Here is a 15,594-nt window from a genome sequence, read left to right on the forward strand (position 1 = left end):
GGAAACTTGGTGGATGCTCCAGGGTCAAGAAGGTTGATTCCTCCTCGGTCATTAATGTAGCCTATGACACGGAACGCATTTTTTTGATTGACCATAATCAGTTGCCTATGGCCTGAGAATCCATAAAGCCTTTGGAAGACAATTCTTAAATAGGAGACATGGGACTATCCATTGGACCATGCAAGAGCCATCAGTCATCGAATGCCTTTGCCAGAGATTGAGCTCAGTCACTTCCATCTGTTCTTTTGGTTATTCCTTACCACCAACCAGCAAAGGACATATAGTGGAAAAACTGAGGTCCATATCAAACACGTAAGCGAGGGGTAATGAGTCAGCAGGTGCCAGGTCCTGTGCTTTTGCTACCATGCCGCTTCCATGCTGGGAGTGTGTGGCTGTGTGGGGCACAAGATTGTGGCTTATTCAAACCCAGCCATCCCTGGTGAGGTCTTCGGAGGTAAAGCATGAGCCTTGTGGTCTTGGTCATATGACCATAGGAGAGGGTGATGCACAAATTTTCAAAAGATATTCCAACGGGGAAGGCTGAACAAGTTACATGTAAGGGAGAGAAAGTTGGGAGAGGAGCTGCAACTGTCATCTTTTTAGGATAACTAGAAACATATTTACCCTTTTAATAATACATCATTATCTGATAGCTTTTTGAGATTTGGATCAGGATATGTAAATCTGTATTTGTGAGAAATGTCCATATACTTTAAAGTAATTAAAGAGACTAAGTGATATACAGCTTTTTCTCAACTTGTTTAATGTTGTTGTCAAAGCAAGTGAGAGATTTAATAACCTAGGGCAAGGAAAAAGGTTAAAATAGTGTGACAGGTGTGGCTCAGTGGTTGAGTGTCATCCCAGGAACCAAGAAATCACTGGTTTAATTCTCAGGTTCCGGGCTCAATCCCCAGTGGGGGTGCATGCAGGAGGCTGCCAATCGATAATGTTTCTCTCTTATCAATGTTTCTTTCTCTCTATCCCTTTCCCTTGGTCTCTAAAAGCACATTTAAAAATTGAAATATATATGCATATATAATTCATCTAAGGAACTGTCAGTGAATATGTTCACTAGGACAGAGAACAGTTATAGATCTGTGTTAATAGCTAAATTTTGTTATTTTTTTGTAAAGGCCAACCTTAAAATCAAGGGCTTTTTTTTTTTTAACAGGTTTGAACCTGAAAAGTATCTGTTACAATTTATTTTTTAGAAATCAAATTCTGTTTTAAATTCTCATATGGAAAATCTTTAATGAAGAATTAAGGAGCTCTTCCAAAAGAAAATAATCACATCTAATTGAGCTATTTGATGATTTTTTTTTTTTTTACACTCATTTCTTACGGTGAGTAACATATGTTTGGGTCAAGTTGTTACAGAGTAAGTTACCACAAACAAAATCTTCAAAAAAAATTTAAAAGCCTCAGTAAATGGCCATGTTTCATTTTATCATCATTAAATAATCTCAGAACCACCACATAATTCCTAGAGATAAGAGAAGGATGTCCCAGTGTCTGTCTCTGTGTCCAAAGTGTGCCAAGGCCAGTTAACTTAAGACTCTTCATGATTGTGAACATGTCCTTGAATGATGGTTTCAATTTTTATAGGTTTTTTTTTTAATAACAGGAAAGTAAGGAGAAAATCGGGCAATGTGCTAAGTCAGGGTCAACAAACTATGGCTCGCAAGCCACATGCAGCTCTTTGGCCCCTTGAGTGTGGCTCTTCCACAAAATACCATGGCCTGGGTAAGGCTATTTTGAAGAAGTGGCATTAGAAGAAGTTTAAGTTTAAAATATTTGGCTCTCAAAAGAAATTTCCATAGTTGTTCTGTTGATATTTGGCTCTGTTGACTAATGAGTTTGTCGACCACTGTGCTAAGTCCAGAACAAATGATCCAGGCAGGAAAATGTATAATGTAAAATACATTTTAAGAACAGGAACAAGGGGTGGGGGATGGGGATGACCCCAGCATTTTGCTGCTGGCAGCAAACTTTGTCATACTTGGGAATGAAAAAATATTTAATCAGCAGAATGTGTGCAAAGGTAAGAATTTAGTGTGTGTGTGTTTTTTTAAGACAAACTAAAAGGGGGAAATGTCAAAAAAGGTTTACCCTATGAAAGACAGAAAGTGAGGCAAGTATGAAGGAATAGAGTAGGACGTTGGAATCATGGAAAAGTTATGTATCAATGGCTCTCAGCAAGTGGCAGGTGTGTCTGGCACCATTGACCAAGCAGCGCAGAGCACATGGAATACTGGAAATGGTGGAAAATAGATGACAGACTGAGTAACAGGAATGATCATACAGAAGAGAAACTGGACCTTGGTCATCATGGGGTTCCTTATCCGCCTGTGTGTCCTTAGGTCTCACTGGAGAGAGGCCTGGACACAGCACTTGCACCAGGCTGCATCCATTCTCAAGAAACTCAAGTCATACCTGGGGCCAGTACTCCTCCACAGGCTACTACCAATTGATTTGAAAGGAGTTTGTGGCCGAAACCGGTTTGGCTCAGTGGATAGAGCATCACGGACTGAAAGGTCCCAGGTTCAATTCCGGTCAAGGGCATGTACCTTGGTTGCGGGCACGTCCCCAGTAGGGGGTGTGCAAGAGGCAGTTGATCGATATTTCTCTCTCATCGATGCTTCTAACTCTATCCCTCTCTCTTCCTTTCTGTGCAAAATCAATAAAATATATTTTTTTAAAAAGAAAGGGGTTTGTACACATCATAACTAAGAGTATTCAAAATCAGAAAGCCAGTTACAGGATCAGAAATGCTCAGAATATTTGAGCCAAATCCCTCCTTCTTTTCCTAACGAATATGCTAGCCTTTCAGCACCAGCAGAGAGAGGAAAGTATCAACTCAGGATGTGTAAGCCCCTAACGAGGAAGTATGGATTTAGGTTCTCAAAATAGTAAGAAAGTACGTCATATCAATTTGCCCTTCTGTCAATAAGTTAAGGAAAAAGAATCTTAAAAAATACTAGACTTGAGGAAGCAAAGTCTTCAGGAAATTAATCAAAGAGGCCAAAACATATTGTGAGCTTTTCCTCCAAAAGCAAAAATAAGAAAGCCTCCACATATATTTAAGCCCTTGGATTCCTACTCTAAAATGATTTGGGGGGATGAGGCATAGGTGAACAGACTTCCCAGAGCTGTATTAGAATTTGAACTACTAAACCTTTAAGAACTTATAAAATCTAACATATTGTATTATTAAACTCTACCACATAGTTGAGTACAATATTTATTTATCTTTGTTTTCAAAATTGGATAGAAAGCAATAATTTTTGTAATAATCTGAAACCAGTTTCATGAGGTGCTTTGCCAAGTTCGAAAGGGTTAGGGAAACAGTCCATACACACAGCCTCACTCCCTTCTCATCCTCTTCATCATGCCGACAGTCTTCCCAAGAATCATCACCAGCTCGGTCGTGCCTTTAGAGATGAGAGGCTATCTGTGTTTCCCCTGGAAACCTCTAGTCTGCAGACTTTATGACTCATTTATAAATATTCACTCCAGGCAACAGTTCCATGTATTATGATTCTGGGCCTCAGAATCTATACTGAACTTCACTAATGCTTTTAAAAAATCCCAGGGACGCTTACACTACAACAAAAGAACCAAAAGAAAAATCATGTGCAGTATGATCTGAACTAAAATAACGTGGAGTCTAGAAGCCATGTATACATAACTCTTTCTTAGCAATTCTATCTTTCAGAGTATAATTCAGTTGTAATAAAATGTATTGCATTGTATATAGTCTATTTAATTCAAATTACACATTTCTAATTTATTTGTTTCTATAAAGGCAATTAAATTTGAAATTATATTTTCAGCTAAAACTTTTGTACAGCACTCTATTATTAGCCATGCTCCTTTTATTGTTACAGAATTTGAGATGGAATTATATAAAAAGCCATGAGATTATATGACCAGTCTTTGAATGCAATAATATCCTTAATATGTCTAAACATATCTAAGAAGTCAATATCTTCCATCCAGATGGTGTCTAGCTCCTTGAGAGAAACCTTCAACATTCCAGATTGGTCTTCTAACTGAAAGAAAAGACATCACAAATTTAATGGTTTTATTAAAAAAGAGGCCAAAATATACTTCTTCCCCCAATCTGGAAAGACAGAATTGTAAAGATTGGGAAACAGAGTAAAATCGCACCAACCCATCAAAATGAAATATTTTCTTCTTAGAGTCATCCTTTTCATGTTTGTACTTAGGGATTCAGTTGTTTGAATTAAATGCTCGTCCTGTTACACTGCTGTGCCAGCTGTGTGTGCAAGTGCTGTTTAGCAAGAACCGAAGTTATATTGCCAGAATTTTCCTGGGGTTTTGGCTTTTTTAGTATGTGTGTGCTCCAGGTCTAACCTCCAATGCACTTCTCTTTTCTCCCCCACAGCTGTTTTGTGACAGTAAGACGGCGGTGCATGCCACAGATGGGCTGGACTGGGAGGACAAAGATGCCCCGGGGACCTTGGTGGGCAACGTAATTCACTCGAGGATCCTCAACCCGCTGCGCCTGTTTGTCAAACAGTCCCCGGTGCCCAAGCCAGGGCACCTGGCCTACGCGGACAGTTTGGACAGCTTCTGGGACTGGCTGGCCAACATCACGGAGGCCCAGGAGCCCTTGGCAAGAACTAAACGGAGGCCCATAGTCAAAACGGGAAAGTTCAAGAAAATGTTTGGCTGGGGTGACTTCCATTCCAACATTAAGACTGTGAAACTCAACCTGCTGATCACGGGGAAAATCGTGGACCACGGCAACGGAACGTTCAGTGTGTATTTCCGACACAACTCCACGGGCCTGGGCAACGTCTCGGTGAGTTTGGTGCCCCCCTCCAAAGTGGTGGAGTTCGAAGTGTCCCCGCAGTCCTCCTTGGAGACCAAGGAGTCCAAATCCTTCAACTGTCGCATCGAGTACGAGAAGACAGACCGGGCCAAGAAGACGGCTCTGTGCAACTTCGACCCATCCAAGATCTGCTACCAGGAGCAGACGCAGAGCCACGTGTCCTGGCTGTGCTCCAAGCCCTTCAAGGTCATTTGCATCTACATTGCCTTCTACAGTGTCGATTACAAACTCGTGCAGAAGGTCTGCCCTGACTACAACTACCACAGTGAGACTCCTTACCTATCTTCTGGCTGAGTCCTTCTCGCAGCCATAGAAAGCGGGGGACGGTCTCTATTTCATTGGAATGACCGAGAACCGAGCCAGCTCTTCGTGGTCAAGGATCCTGTTTATATGGCAGTGAACCTTAGTTCCCCAAGAGGTTTACAAATTAAAGGAAAAAAAATAAAGAAAGAAAGAAAATAAAAGGAAAGGAAATGAAAGGAAACATCTTTAAATGTAGTGTGCTTGTTTCCATCAAAAGTACCTTCATCAGAAGAGTCAAACTGTTTATGAAGCCATCGTTTTCACGTAGGATGGGGAAGTCTTCAGAATACTGTTTCCCTAAAAGAAGCATCAATGGTAGCAACACATAATGAGAAAGAACCGAATTATGCATGTGATAAACATTGCTCTTGGAATGAGCCTGCCTTGAACTGTTTTGGATGGTTACCTTAAAAACAGCAGATTCAGTGAAGTCACTGTAAAGGTTGTATTTGATAGGTGACTTGCACTTTTGATGTGAGATTTTTATTTATTTATTATTATTGCTGTCTTCCCCACTTATCCCACCCCTATCTGTTTGGTTACTGAGATGAGACATGAAGGGGTGAAAATTTGTTTCAACACTAGTGTGTGAAGTTACAGTGCCACAGTGCAACTAAATACACTGTTATCTGAGCTGGAGTAGGGTGACTGTGATGTAAACAGCCCTATGTTGGTCACTGCCCTTATAATTCTCATCTGAGTAGTAATATTGGTGTATTGGGAAAGCAAATCTGGATGTATTATAAGTCAATTCAACAATAATGAAGATCATGATGCTTTTAGACTCTTTTGCCAAATTCAGTGCTGTGAGAGATTGTTAAAAAATGTCATAAATCTGCATTCACCCTGTAACCTATAAACCCTTTCTATTCATCTGGTAGTATGGTTTTTCTATACATGTGTAGGACAACTCTGAAATTGGGAGAACATGAATGCTTCTTAGGCTGCCAAAGGAGAAAACTTGAAAGTGGAAGGAGGAGATTCCAGGATTATGGATTCTTTATTTCCAGCCTCCCAGGTTAAGTTCTCCTTGCATCGTTAATTATTTGAATGATCATGTTCCATGTGGAAATAAAGAGTCTGTTTAAACATTATCAATTATTATTAAGTACTAATAACCAAGATATCTGACTCATCAGGCTTTTGAAATTATTTAAAAATTAATATTTCTGCACAATCGGTGTGCCTCCTGTCGTCTCTGAGGAGTGGACAGTCAGCCTGGACAGAAGGACAGGATGACCTTGGAACTAGCACAGAATGAGGGGCTGGGTGACCAGTGAAAAGGTTTTGAGAACCCATAAGACTCACAGAATGGTTACCTTTTTTTACACATTAACTTTTAGATGCTTACTCCTCCTACCCCCTTCTTATCTGTAAAACATCAGTTAGAGTAAAGCACTAAATCAAAGACTGAAGGAAAGCCAGTCCCAACCAACAAAACTGCTCCCAGCACATCTTTAAAAAGTCAACAGCTCTGCTCTCTATTTTTGCATCTTCATCCCTTTCCTTTCCTTGCTCTCTGCACCATGTTTCAGTTTTGTCTTTTACAAAAATTGTACTAGGCTTAGTGTGTGGTAGTACAGACTTGAAATTTTTGCTCTGAGTTCATCAGGTGTTTTTGTAATTTTGTGGTTGGTGTGAAATATTTTGAGACATCTTTTATTTTCATCTAGAAACAAGATTAAAATACTATTTATTGTAAAATATGTGGGAATCATAGATGTATATATACTTAGAATTTTCTGTGTACAGAGAAAGTATATGTACACATTTCTATGTAAATAAAAAAAATTTGCTAAATCTGTCACATGACTTCAGAGTATTTTTTAAAAACTATTCTTGTTTCTTTTTTCACAAGTATTTATTGTATATGCACATACATATGTGTGTTTGCATGTGTGCATGTGTGTGTGCGATATCAACTGAGCATTAAGATTCTCCATATGTACTTATTAAACAGAGCAGCTCAACTATGGAGATTATAAAGCAGAATAAAAGGATTATTGCTATAAAGCTTGGCACATAGCCTGGCATCTAGTAAGAACTCCTTAAGTGTGAGTTGCCATTATGATCATATTATTATAACATGAAATGAGATTTAAAGCTATCCTATGTTCAAAAGTTGAGTGACATAAACGTTATATCCACACAAAGAAAAAAACAACACTAAATCAGTTTAGATTTCAGTAGGATTTAAAAAAAGAGAAAGAAAGAAAGCTGCCCTAGGCATATTTTTAAATTGGAGTAGAACATATGCCACATGTATTTTTAAGTCATAATTTTATTTCAAAGCCTACATAATTGTCAGTAATGGCGCTTAGCACAATATAAATCAGATTCCATTTCAACATGCAAATGCACACATTTCTACAAAGCCATTTTCGCCTTTGCACACACTGCAGTGGAAGAAACAGATATTCAAGGGTATTAATGTAAGACAATTTTACACCTAACCACAAATTGTTTAAATTAAAAGGAAAAGACTCTTTAAAAATAAAAGTTAAACTAATAGATTATACCCTTGAATGTAATGTCATACATCAATATACCTCAATAAAATTTTTTTTTCAAAACGTAGAAAAACAACACTAGCAGAAATTTAATCCTTAGGGTGATGCCAATAGTCTTCCCAGGGGCTCTCCCGACCTGCTTTACTGGGAAGCAAACTAGTTTGAAGACCTTTTCACCCCTCAGCAGAAACAGCCTTTGTACTCATTCCCACACAGGAGGAGGAAAAAGACCGTATTTCCATGACAGAGTCCAATGTGGTCACAACGGCCACACACACTGTCAAATCTGTAGACAGGAAATCAGAACAATCCTGTGCATAGCAGGCCGGAGGCAGTCAGTAAAGAAGAAGCACTTCCTTACGTCGTGGTAGGTGGAATTTCAGCACATTCTCATGATCTAAAGCACATGTGTCAAACACAAGGCCCGCGGGCCAAATCCGTCCCGCCAGGCCTTGCAATGTGGCCCGCACCGTGCTGTCATCACTGCACTCCGCTGCGTTTCCATCACAATGACAGTTTATGACTGTTCAGTAAACCATTCGGCCCGCGATTTAGGCTGGATTTTAGATTTTGGCCCCTTCTCTGATTGAGTTCGACACCCCTAATCTAAAGTAACAGCAATGAGTGTGGTTCTCTGGTATGGCCACTCCTAAGAGCACTTGGTACACATTGCATTATACTCTTTAATCTTTATTGTAAAAACACTTTTCTTCTTTACTTTATATGACCCAGATGCTGCATGCTACCTTGAGGCATGCTTGCTACATTTTAAACATTTCACATTGAGCTAGATCTGTCTGCATTTAAAATAAGGTTCTGCTGTGTTGGGCCTGCCATTATGGCTTTTCAAAGTGTGGTGGGCAGATCAGCAGTATGACCTGTAAGCTTGTTACAAATGTAGAATCTCAGGTCCCAGCCCAGACGCTGAATTGGAGTTTTCATTTTAACAAAATTCTCGTGAGACTTGCATAAGCATTAAAAACTGAGAAGAACTTCCCTAGAAAGTCTGATTTAGGGAAAGTGCTATTGGAATTAAGAATCTTCATAGTAAATAAGCACCCTAGGGTATGTGATTCAAATGAACTTCTGACGATACTTTGTTTTAAAAAGTTAAAGGAATGGACACTTTTAAAAATCAAAAATTAACCCTGGCCAGTAGCCAAATGGTAGAGCCAAAGAATTGTGGGTTCAATTCCCAGTCAAGGCAAGTACATGGGTTGCAGGTTAGATCTCTGGCCCTCCTGTCAAGATAGGTTCAGGAAGCAACTAATTGATGTGTCTCTCACATCAATATTTTTCTCTCCCTTTCCTCCATCTTTTCCACTTTCTCTAAAAATCAATGGAATAAAATATCCTCAGGTGAGGATTAACAAAAGTTTTGAAAAATTAAAAATAGAAACAAAAAATTAAACTAAAAATTGTAAACCAAATGAAAAAAGTGATCACACATGGAAGAGTAAGATTGCAAGGGTGCTGGTCTGTACTGTCTCTTAGTTCAACCCTCTCCTTTGACAGGCAAGTGAAACGGAGGCCCCATCGGAGTAATGGACATGCCCAGAAATAAGTGACAAACCCAACTGAAATGCAGGTGCCTTGACTCCTGGTCCTAGGTCTGATATTACCCAAGAAAGCTAAGCTAAAGCAGATATTCAAGACAAAACAAAAATAGTTGCAGTGAGCTTGTATCAAGTCATGATCCAGAGGCCAAAACTAAACATAAAAATGTTCTCTCTCTAAAACCTTCAGGATTATAACTTCTTTAAAAACACAAAATTTTGAAAATCTGAAACTAAAGAAAAATAAAATCAGGAGAGAGCTATTATATAGAAAGATAGGAATCCTGAGTATTATAGGTATATCTCACTAAGAATTAATAGTAGCTACATTGACTACTACATTTGGAAGAATTTTTAAGTGATTATAACACCTGGTAATGTATTTTCATAGAAATAAGTAAATTTTGTGGAATGTCTTAATTCCCTAAAGGTCTGATTCTACCGTATAAGGAATCTTAAATTAATTAATCAGTCTATAAAATAGAGATGGAGTTGTGCACTTTTACTTACAGTAAAACTATAGTTAACCACAAGATAATTAATCAGAACTTTCAAAGAATGGAAATTTAATATTTTCAATTGTAGGAGACAAATCACAGGGAAACAAGCTCATGTTAGAGACTTGTTTCTTCATCAAAATACTGTAGATGACATTGGAGGGTCATTTCATATTCACCTCTATCTCCTAAGTCATGCTGTGAAGTTTGGAACCCTGGGAACATATCCCATCCTTCATTTTCAATCTTCTCTTTTCTTTATCCAATTCAGCTCCCATAAGTAGTATGTAATCTATTTTACAAAAAATAATTGCATTAACTTTATGTTCTCCATAGCACCTGGCAAAGTGTGTGCTATGTTAGTATCTGTCTCTTGATATTTTAAAAATTCCCAGTGCAATGCAATGACTATTCAAGACCCCACTCTACCCATGTGACGTAAGCGCTATCTTGCACCATTTTTGACATAAATGCAATGGTCCAGTTGAACACAATGCCCATTGAATGCTAGCTCCCAGAAGCACAGAAACTTGAAAGCTGGAGACAATTTTAGAAAACATCTAGAATAAGTTTTGTTTATCATATAAAAGAGACCTGATGAGATTTAACAGCCTGGTGATTCTCATTGTTTTTTCTGCTTGGGTAAAGCCATTCTTCTCTTCTTCTTCCAAATCACTGGTGTTCCATATTTGTGATGAAGACTGTCAGCTGTCCATCAGAATGGACCCTCCTTCCATTGCAATGGAAAGGTCAGTTACATGGCCGGCTAACCAGATTGCATGCCCCTGTCTCATACAGTCTTGTTGCTGAGCTACAGTAAATGGAATCTGAGGGGAGAAGCGCTGTATGCTTCCTGGACTCATACGCAGAGACTCATATTTATAGACACATATGAAAGGGCCCTCATGCTTCTCTCTGCTATTCCCCTGCAGCTGCTTCAGAGAGATGCCCTGAGGGACCTGAGATGCAGCACAGAGAAGGAGGCAACGCACTGCCCACCTGAGTCTTTACAATCATGGAAGAGAGCCATGCTGCTAACCCAACACCTGCTTTGGACGGCTACGTGAGAAATAAACAAATACTCTATTTTCTCAGTCCCCGAATTATTAAGATGGATTTGTTACTGCACCTCAGCATGACCTACCTAACACAAATATTGCATAAATTCTTCCCTGTCCATGTTATAGCCCACTCTGATCTCCATCTATTTGAATTGTTTCTTTCAGTCAATGCTATGCATTGCAGTAATAATTTCACATGCACAACTTTGAACTTGCCTCATTTTTTATACTTCTCCAAATGTTCTAACACCCAAAAAAAGAAGTAAGTTCACCAAAGCTGGAGATTGCATATTATACTTTTTTGAATACCCCACAATACCCAGTCAAAGCTATTGCCTTTTAAGTAACATATACACAATGGTAAGTTGCATTAAAATGTATCGCAGTTTAAAAACATGTTTTACAAATGACCCATGTAAAATAGAGATGGAAAATTCTTAAAAGGTAATAAAACAGGAATTTCAGAATTGTGCTAATTCTACTTAACCTACAAAGATAGAAAAGAAGCATGTTTCTTTCTATCTTTATTTTTGTTGATAATATATTACATGGAATCATGATTCCAAAGGTACCTACATGGAAGATTACCCTCCAACTGCTTTTCTATGGCCACTTTGGTTCCCTATCCAGAGGAAGACAAGAGGGTAACTCTTATGTAGCCTGCAGAGACAAGTTAATATATTTTGAAGTGTTTTAAATGATTAAAAAATTTACCTTCAGTATTCCAGGATGCTCCCATTTGTGTATCTGGTTAGTTAAAACATTACCATGCATTAATTGATTATTGTTTCCTTTTTAAATTTAATAAATCACTTTCTAATGTCAAAATTTTAAAAATATCACCCATGTTAGTCCCATCACTAATAAATTAAATATACTTATTCTTATATTATTCTCCTCATCTTTTAAAAAAATATATTTTATTGATCTTTTACAGAGAGATAGATAGTTAGAAACATCAATGAGAGAGAAACATCGATCAGCTGCCTCCTACACACCCCCTACTGGGGATGTGCCCACAACCAAGGTACATGCCCTTGACTGGAATAGAACTTGTGACCCTTCAGTCTGCAGGCTGAAGCTCTATCCACTGAGCCAAACCGGTTTCGGCTATTCTCCTCATCTTTAGCCCTATACTACTATATGGATAGGTGTGTATAGATTCACATACGTATTTTTTTCATGTAGTTGCAACTATTACAGTAGGGAATATAATAAATATACCATTATATCTTATGTATAAAAAATTGACTGGAATTAAAAGGTACTAAGAACATTTCCTAAGCAAATAACATGAGAAATAGTGTGTGGCTCAATAGAAACTCAAAAATGGAATACACACAGGATTGTGTGAGCAATGGGACACCCTTCACCTTCTCTATTTTTTTCATTTACTCTTTGACAATAATTGTTTTAAACAATATAAAACAATTTTGCAGAATTTGGTGAGTCAGAGCAGAAATTACAAATCTAAATGGAGAGGATTAAGCTCAGATTCTGCTCCCAATAGATTCTGGAAAGTCAATTCACCCTCGAAACCCCTATGGTACCTATGTAGCAAACTACACCTAGCATTGTCATAATCCCAGTCCACTTTCACTGAAAGAACAATTCAACTCAGGATATTGTAGAAGTGAAAGAATCTTCACAGGGAAAGGAAGCTGATGCTTATTGATGTCTACTATGGATCTGATACCATCCTAGCAAAAGCATCGGTCACCCAGATAGCCTGAGATCCTGTGGGAGAAGTCCATGTCCTCACTCGTATGACTTTAGGTTTGGCCATGATACATGCTTTGGCCACATAGGGGTGAACAGACTTGACCTTTGTCCTATCTAAACAGAAGCTCTGCATGCAATTGTGGAATTGCGGTTGGGCTTTCTTGAGTTTCTGCCCTCTGTCATGAAAACTTCCTATTATTTCAGCGTGGCATCAGGAAGGAGAAGACACTTGGAATATTAGCCACAGCTGACCCATAACCCTCATGTATGAGCAAACAACAAACGTCTGTTGCTTTAAGCTACTGAAAATTTGTAGTTCTTTGTTGCCACAATAAAAACTGACAAATACAGTGAGGCACCATAAATGAGCAATAAGCCTATCTTAGGCTTAAAAAGTAAAGGAAGGAATCATATACTGAGAGCCAGTGAGAGCTGGAGCTGTGAGAAAAGGCTGCCTTGCCTAAGGGGAGCTATCATTAAGGGAATGTAGGTGCTGCCCAAAGGAGAGCAGAGGAAAGAAATTAATATCCGGATCTCTCTTCTCTCACCCTCATTCATATCTGATGGTGCTCCCCATTACCAAACCCAATCAGAAGTCAACTAACAAGATGGTCCAAGAAAAGGAGTTCACAGAGCTCAGTCTCACAGAGCATAGAGAACACAGTGGCAGACACCAGCTCGTGGCAAATACAGCGAATAGATGGAGAGTATGAAGGGCAGATATCGAATGACCCCAAAATATAGTTCAAACAAATTTATGTTACATGCAACCAAGAGGCCTCCTAATGTGAAGATAAATTTGACTTATACAAATAATTAGTGAAACATAATGATTTAAGATAAATTTCTCAATAGAAAAGAACATAGAGACCATATGTTTGTTTGTAGGCAATTAGCTACTTTATTGAAGGTAAAATGCTTGACATGAACAGAAATCACATTTTATTGCACATTCCATGGTACCTAGCATTGTTCCACATAATTTACATGTTACCTAAATACTTGGCCAGGACAATGGCGGTGATGATAGATTTGCTTTTCTTCCAGAATCAATTTAGATAGTTACATTTCTGTTTTCTGAGTTTACAATGGAGTAAGAAAATCATTCAAAGATTTTAGTTAAAGGTGAGTATTATGTGTGTGCGCAAACATACACACACACACACACACACACACACACACACACACACACACACCAGAGATTGTTATTTTGCAAAAGACAGCCCTGAGTTGTGGGATTCCACAATGATTTATTCCACTACGTCATGGGAAAATAAATGCCCTTTCCAACTGACTGAGACTCTTTTCATTTGTCAACTATTGATCCCCTCCCACAACCTCTCTTCTTAGCTCCGTGATTCTTCCAGAGATTAAACCAATGAAGCCCAGTCCCATTTATTTCTTCCTACTTTATGCGGTGGTATCAACATCAATAACATCAGAGCAGCCAGCCACTCATCTTCAGTTAGTGCACTGTGGCAGACACTAGCTAAAGGGAAGCTTTCAGAGGTTGTCTAGGCATTTCCTTCCAGGGCCCCATAATATACATTAAACCTCAAAGTAACTATAGAATGCATACTTTAAAAATCATTTCCTCTAAATTGTATGGGCATCTGTAACTGCAGTGCCCCTTTGCATTCCAAGAAGAGAGCAAAACAGAAAAGCATAATAGTTATCAGCCAGTTGTATGTTAAGTGAGATGTGGGCAGGTTACAAAAGGGAGAATAAAAGGAAAGGGCCAAGTTTAAGGTCAAAGACAAATTCCATAACTCCTAAATTCCACGCTCCCAATAACTTATTTTTAGGGTCTACTGATGCTCCACTTACTTTCAGTTCCTCAAATCTTGCTGAAGAGCCTTTCGCTTCCTAAAGATTTGTACTATTGCTTCTAATTTGTTAATTACTACTTCCTATTTCTGAGCTATTGTGCAAAGATGCTCATCTCCCCATAAGTCATGCCATTAAAATGGCATGCTTCTGAATATGCCAGGGACCCAGACTCCTCCACCAACATTCAGAATACCCAAACACTAGCCTATATTGTGGAAGTAAGAGGCCAAAAGAAAACATGTGTCTGTCTAAACAATTGTTTATTCAGTTAGATAAAACAGTGATTTTGTTGCTTCAGGGATATCAACATTTGAATTATACTGACTTTCATTTTACATTGGAAACTGCATAGTTACAAAAAAAAATTATCTTCTCAGCTTCTTATCTAGTCCTTGAAATATTAATAGCAGGTTGTCTGACCTCAATGATGCTTGACCAATATTATTAAAGGTACCAGTAGATCAGTCTACCTATATATTTATTTATGCTCCATCATGCCCAAGAAAGTATGTAAAATGTCTTGTAGGAATAAAATTTTTTAAAATACTGTAAATCAAGAATGGGAAATTACTTTTATGCTATACATGAAACTTTATTACTTGGTAGTAGAGGTCCAGAAGATGGTGCTGAAAAGGATTTGCAGCCTACTTGGCTGCTCACTAAGAATGAGTGTCAGAATTAATTAGCAATGTGTGCATGAGTCGGGAAGGGGAAAATAGTAGATATGTCATCCTAGTTTTTCAATGTAAAAAAGATGAAACAAGTTTTAAGTGAAAATGTAAGTGAATAATCATGTACTGGAGAAGGTTTTCCAAATGTGACACTAAGACAAAAACTACAAAAGGCTGATAAATTTAATACTTAAACTTTTTAATATAAAAATAGACCACACACAAAAAAAGATAAGAAATGATGGCAATAGTCACAAAATAAGGTGTTTACACACTTTATGTCTAAAGCCCTTTTTTTAGATCAATAATCAAATTGTAGTCTTCAGCCCTGGCCTAATGGCTCAGTTGGTTTGATTCCTGGTCAGGGCAAATACCTAGGTTGAGGGCTCAGTCCAAGTCAGGGTAATGGATCATTGTTTCTCTCTCACATTGATGTTTCTCTCTCTCTTTCTCTCTCTCTGTTTCTCTCTTCTCCTCTCTCTAGAAAATAAATTAAAACATATCGTCAGGTAAGGATTAAAAATATATACACATTCTTCATACATATATATATATTTCTTTACAATAAAATATGGACAGAAAATAT

The 15,594-nt window shown here is 38.2% G+C and overlaps 1 protein-coding gene across 1 annotated transcript in view; it reads left to right on the top strand.

The window, feature by feature from the left end:
* NXPH2 (neurexophilin 2) overlaps window positions 1-5,342 on the top strand; it is a 103,544-nt gene extending 98,202 nt beyond the window's left edge. The window contains exon 2 of the mRNA XM_036420677.2: window positions 4,409-5,342. Within this exon, the coding sequence (XP_036276570.1) occupies window positions 4,409-5,152 (744 nt within the window). The 3' untranslated portion in view covers window positions 5,153-5,342. The remainder of the gene's footprint in view (window positions 1-4,408) is intronic.
* Window positions 5,343-15,594: the final 10,252 nt, after the last annotated feature.

This window comes from Pipistrellus kuhlii, unplaced genomic scaffold (assembly GCF_014108245.1).
Source record: "Pipistrellus kuhlii isolate mPipKuh1 unplaced genomic scaffold, mPipKuh1.p scaffold_m20_p_7, whole genome shotgun sequence".
Taxonomy (NCBI): domain Eukaryota; kingdom Metazoa; phylum Chordata; class Mammalia; order Chiroptera; family Vespertilionidae; genus Pipistrellus; species Pipistrellus kuhlii.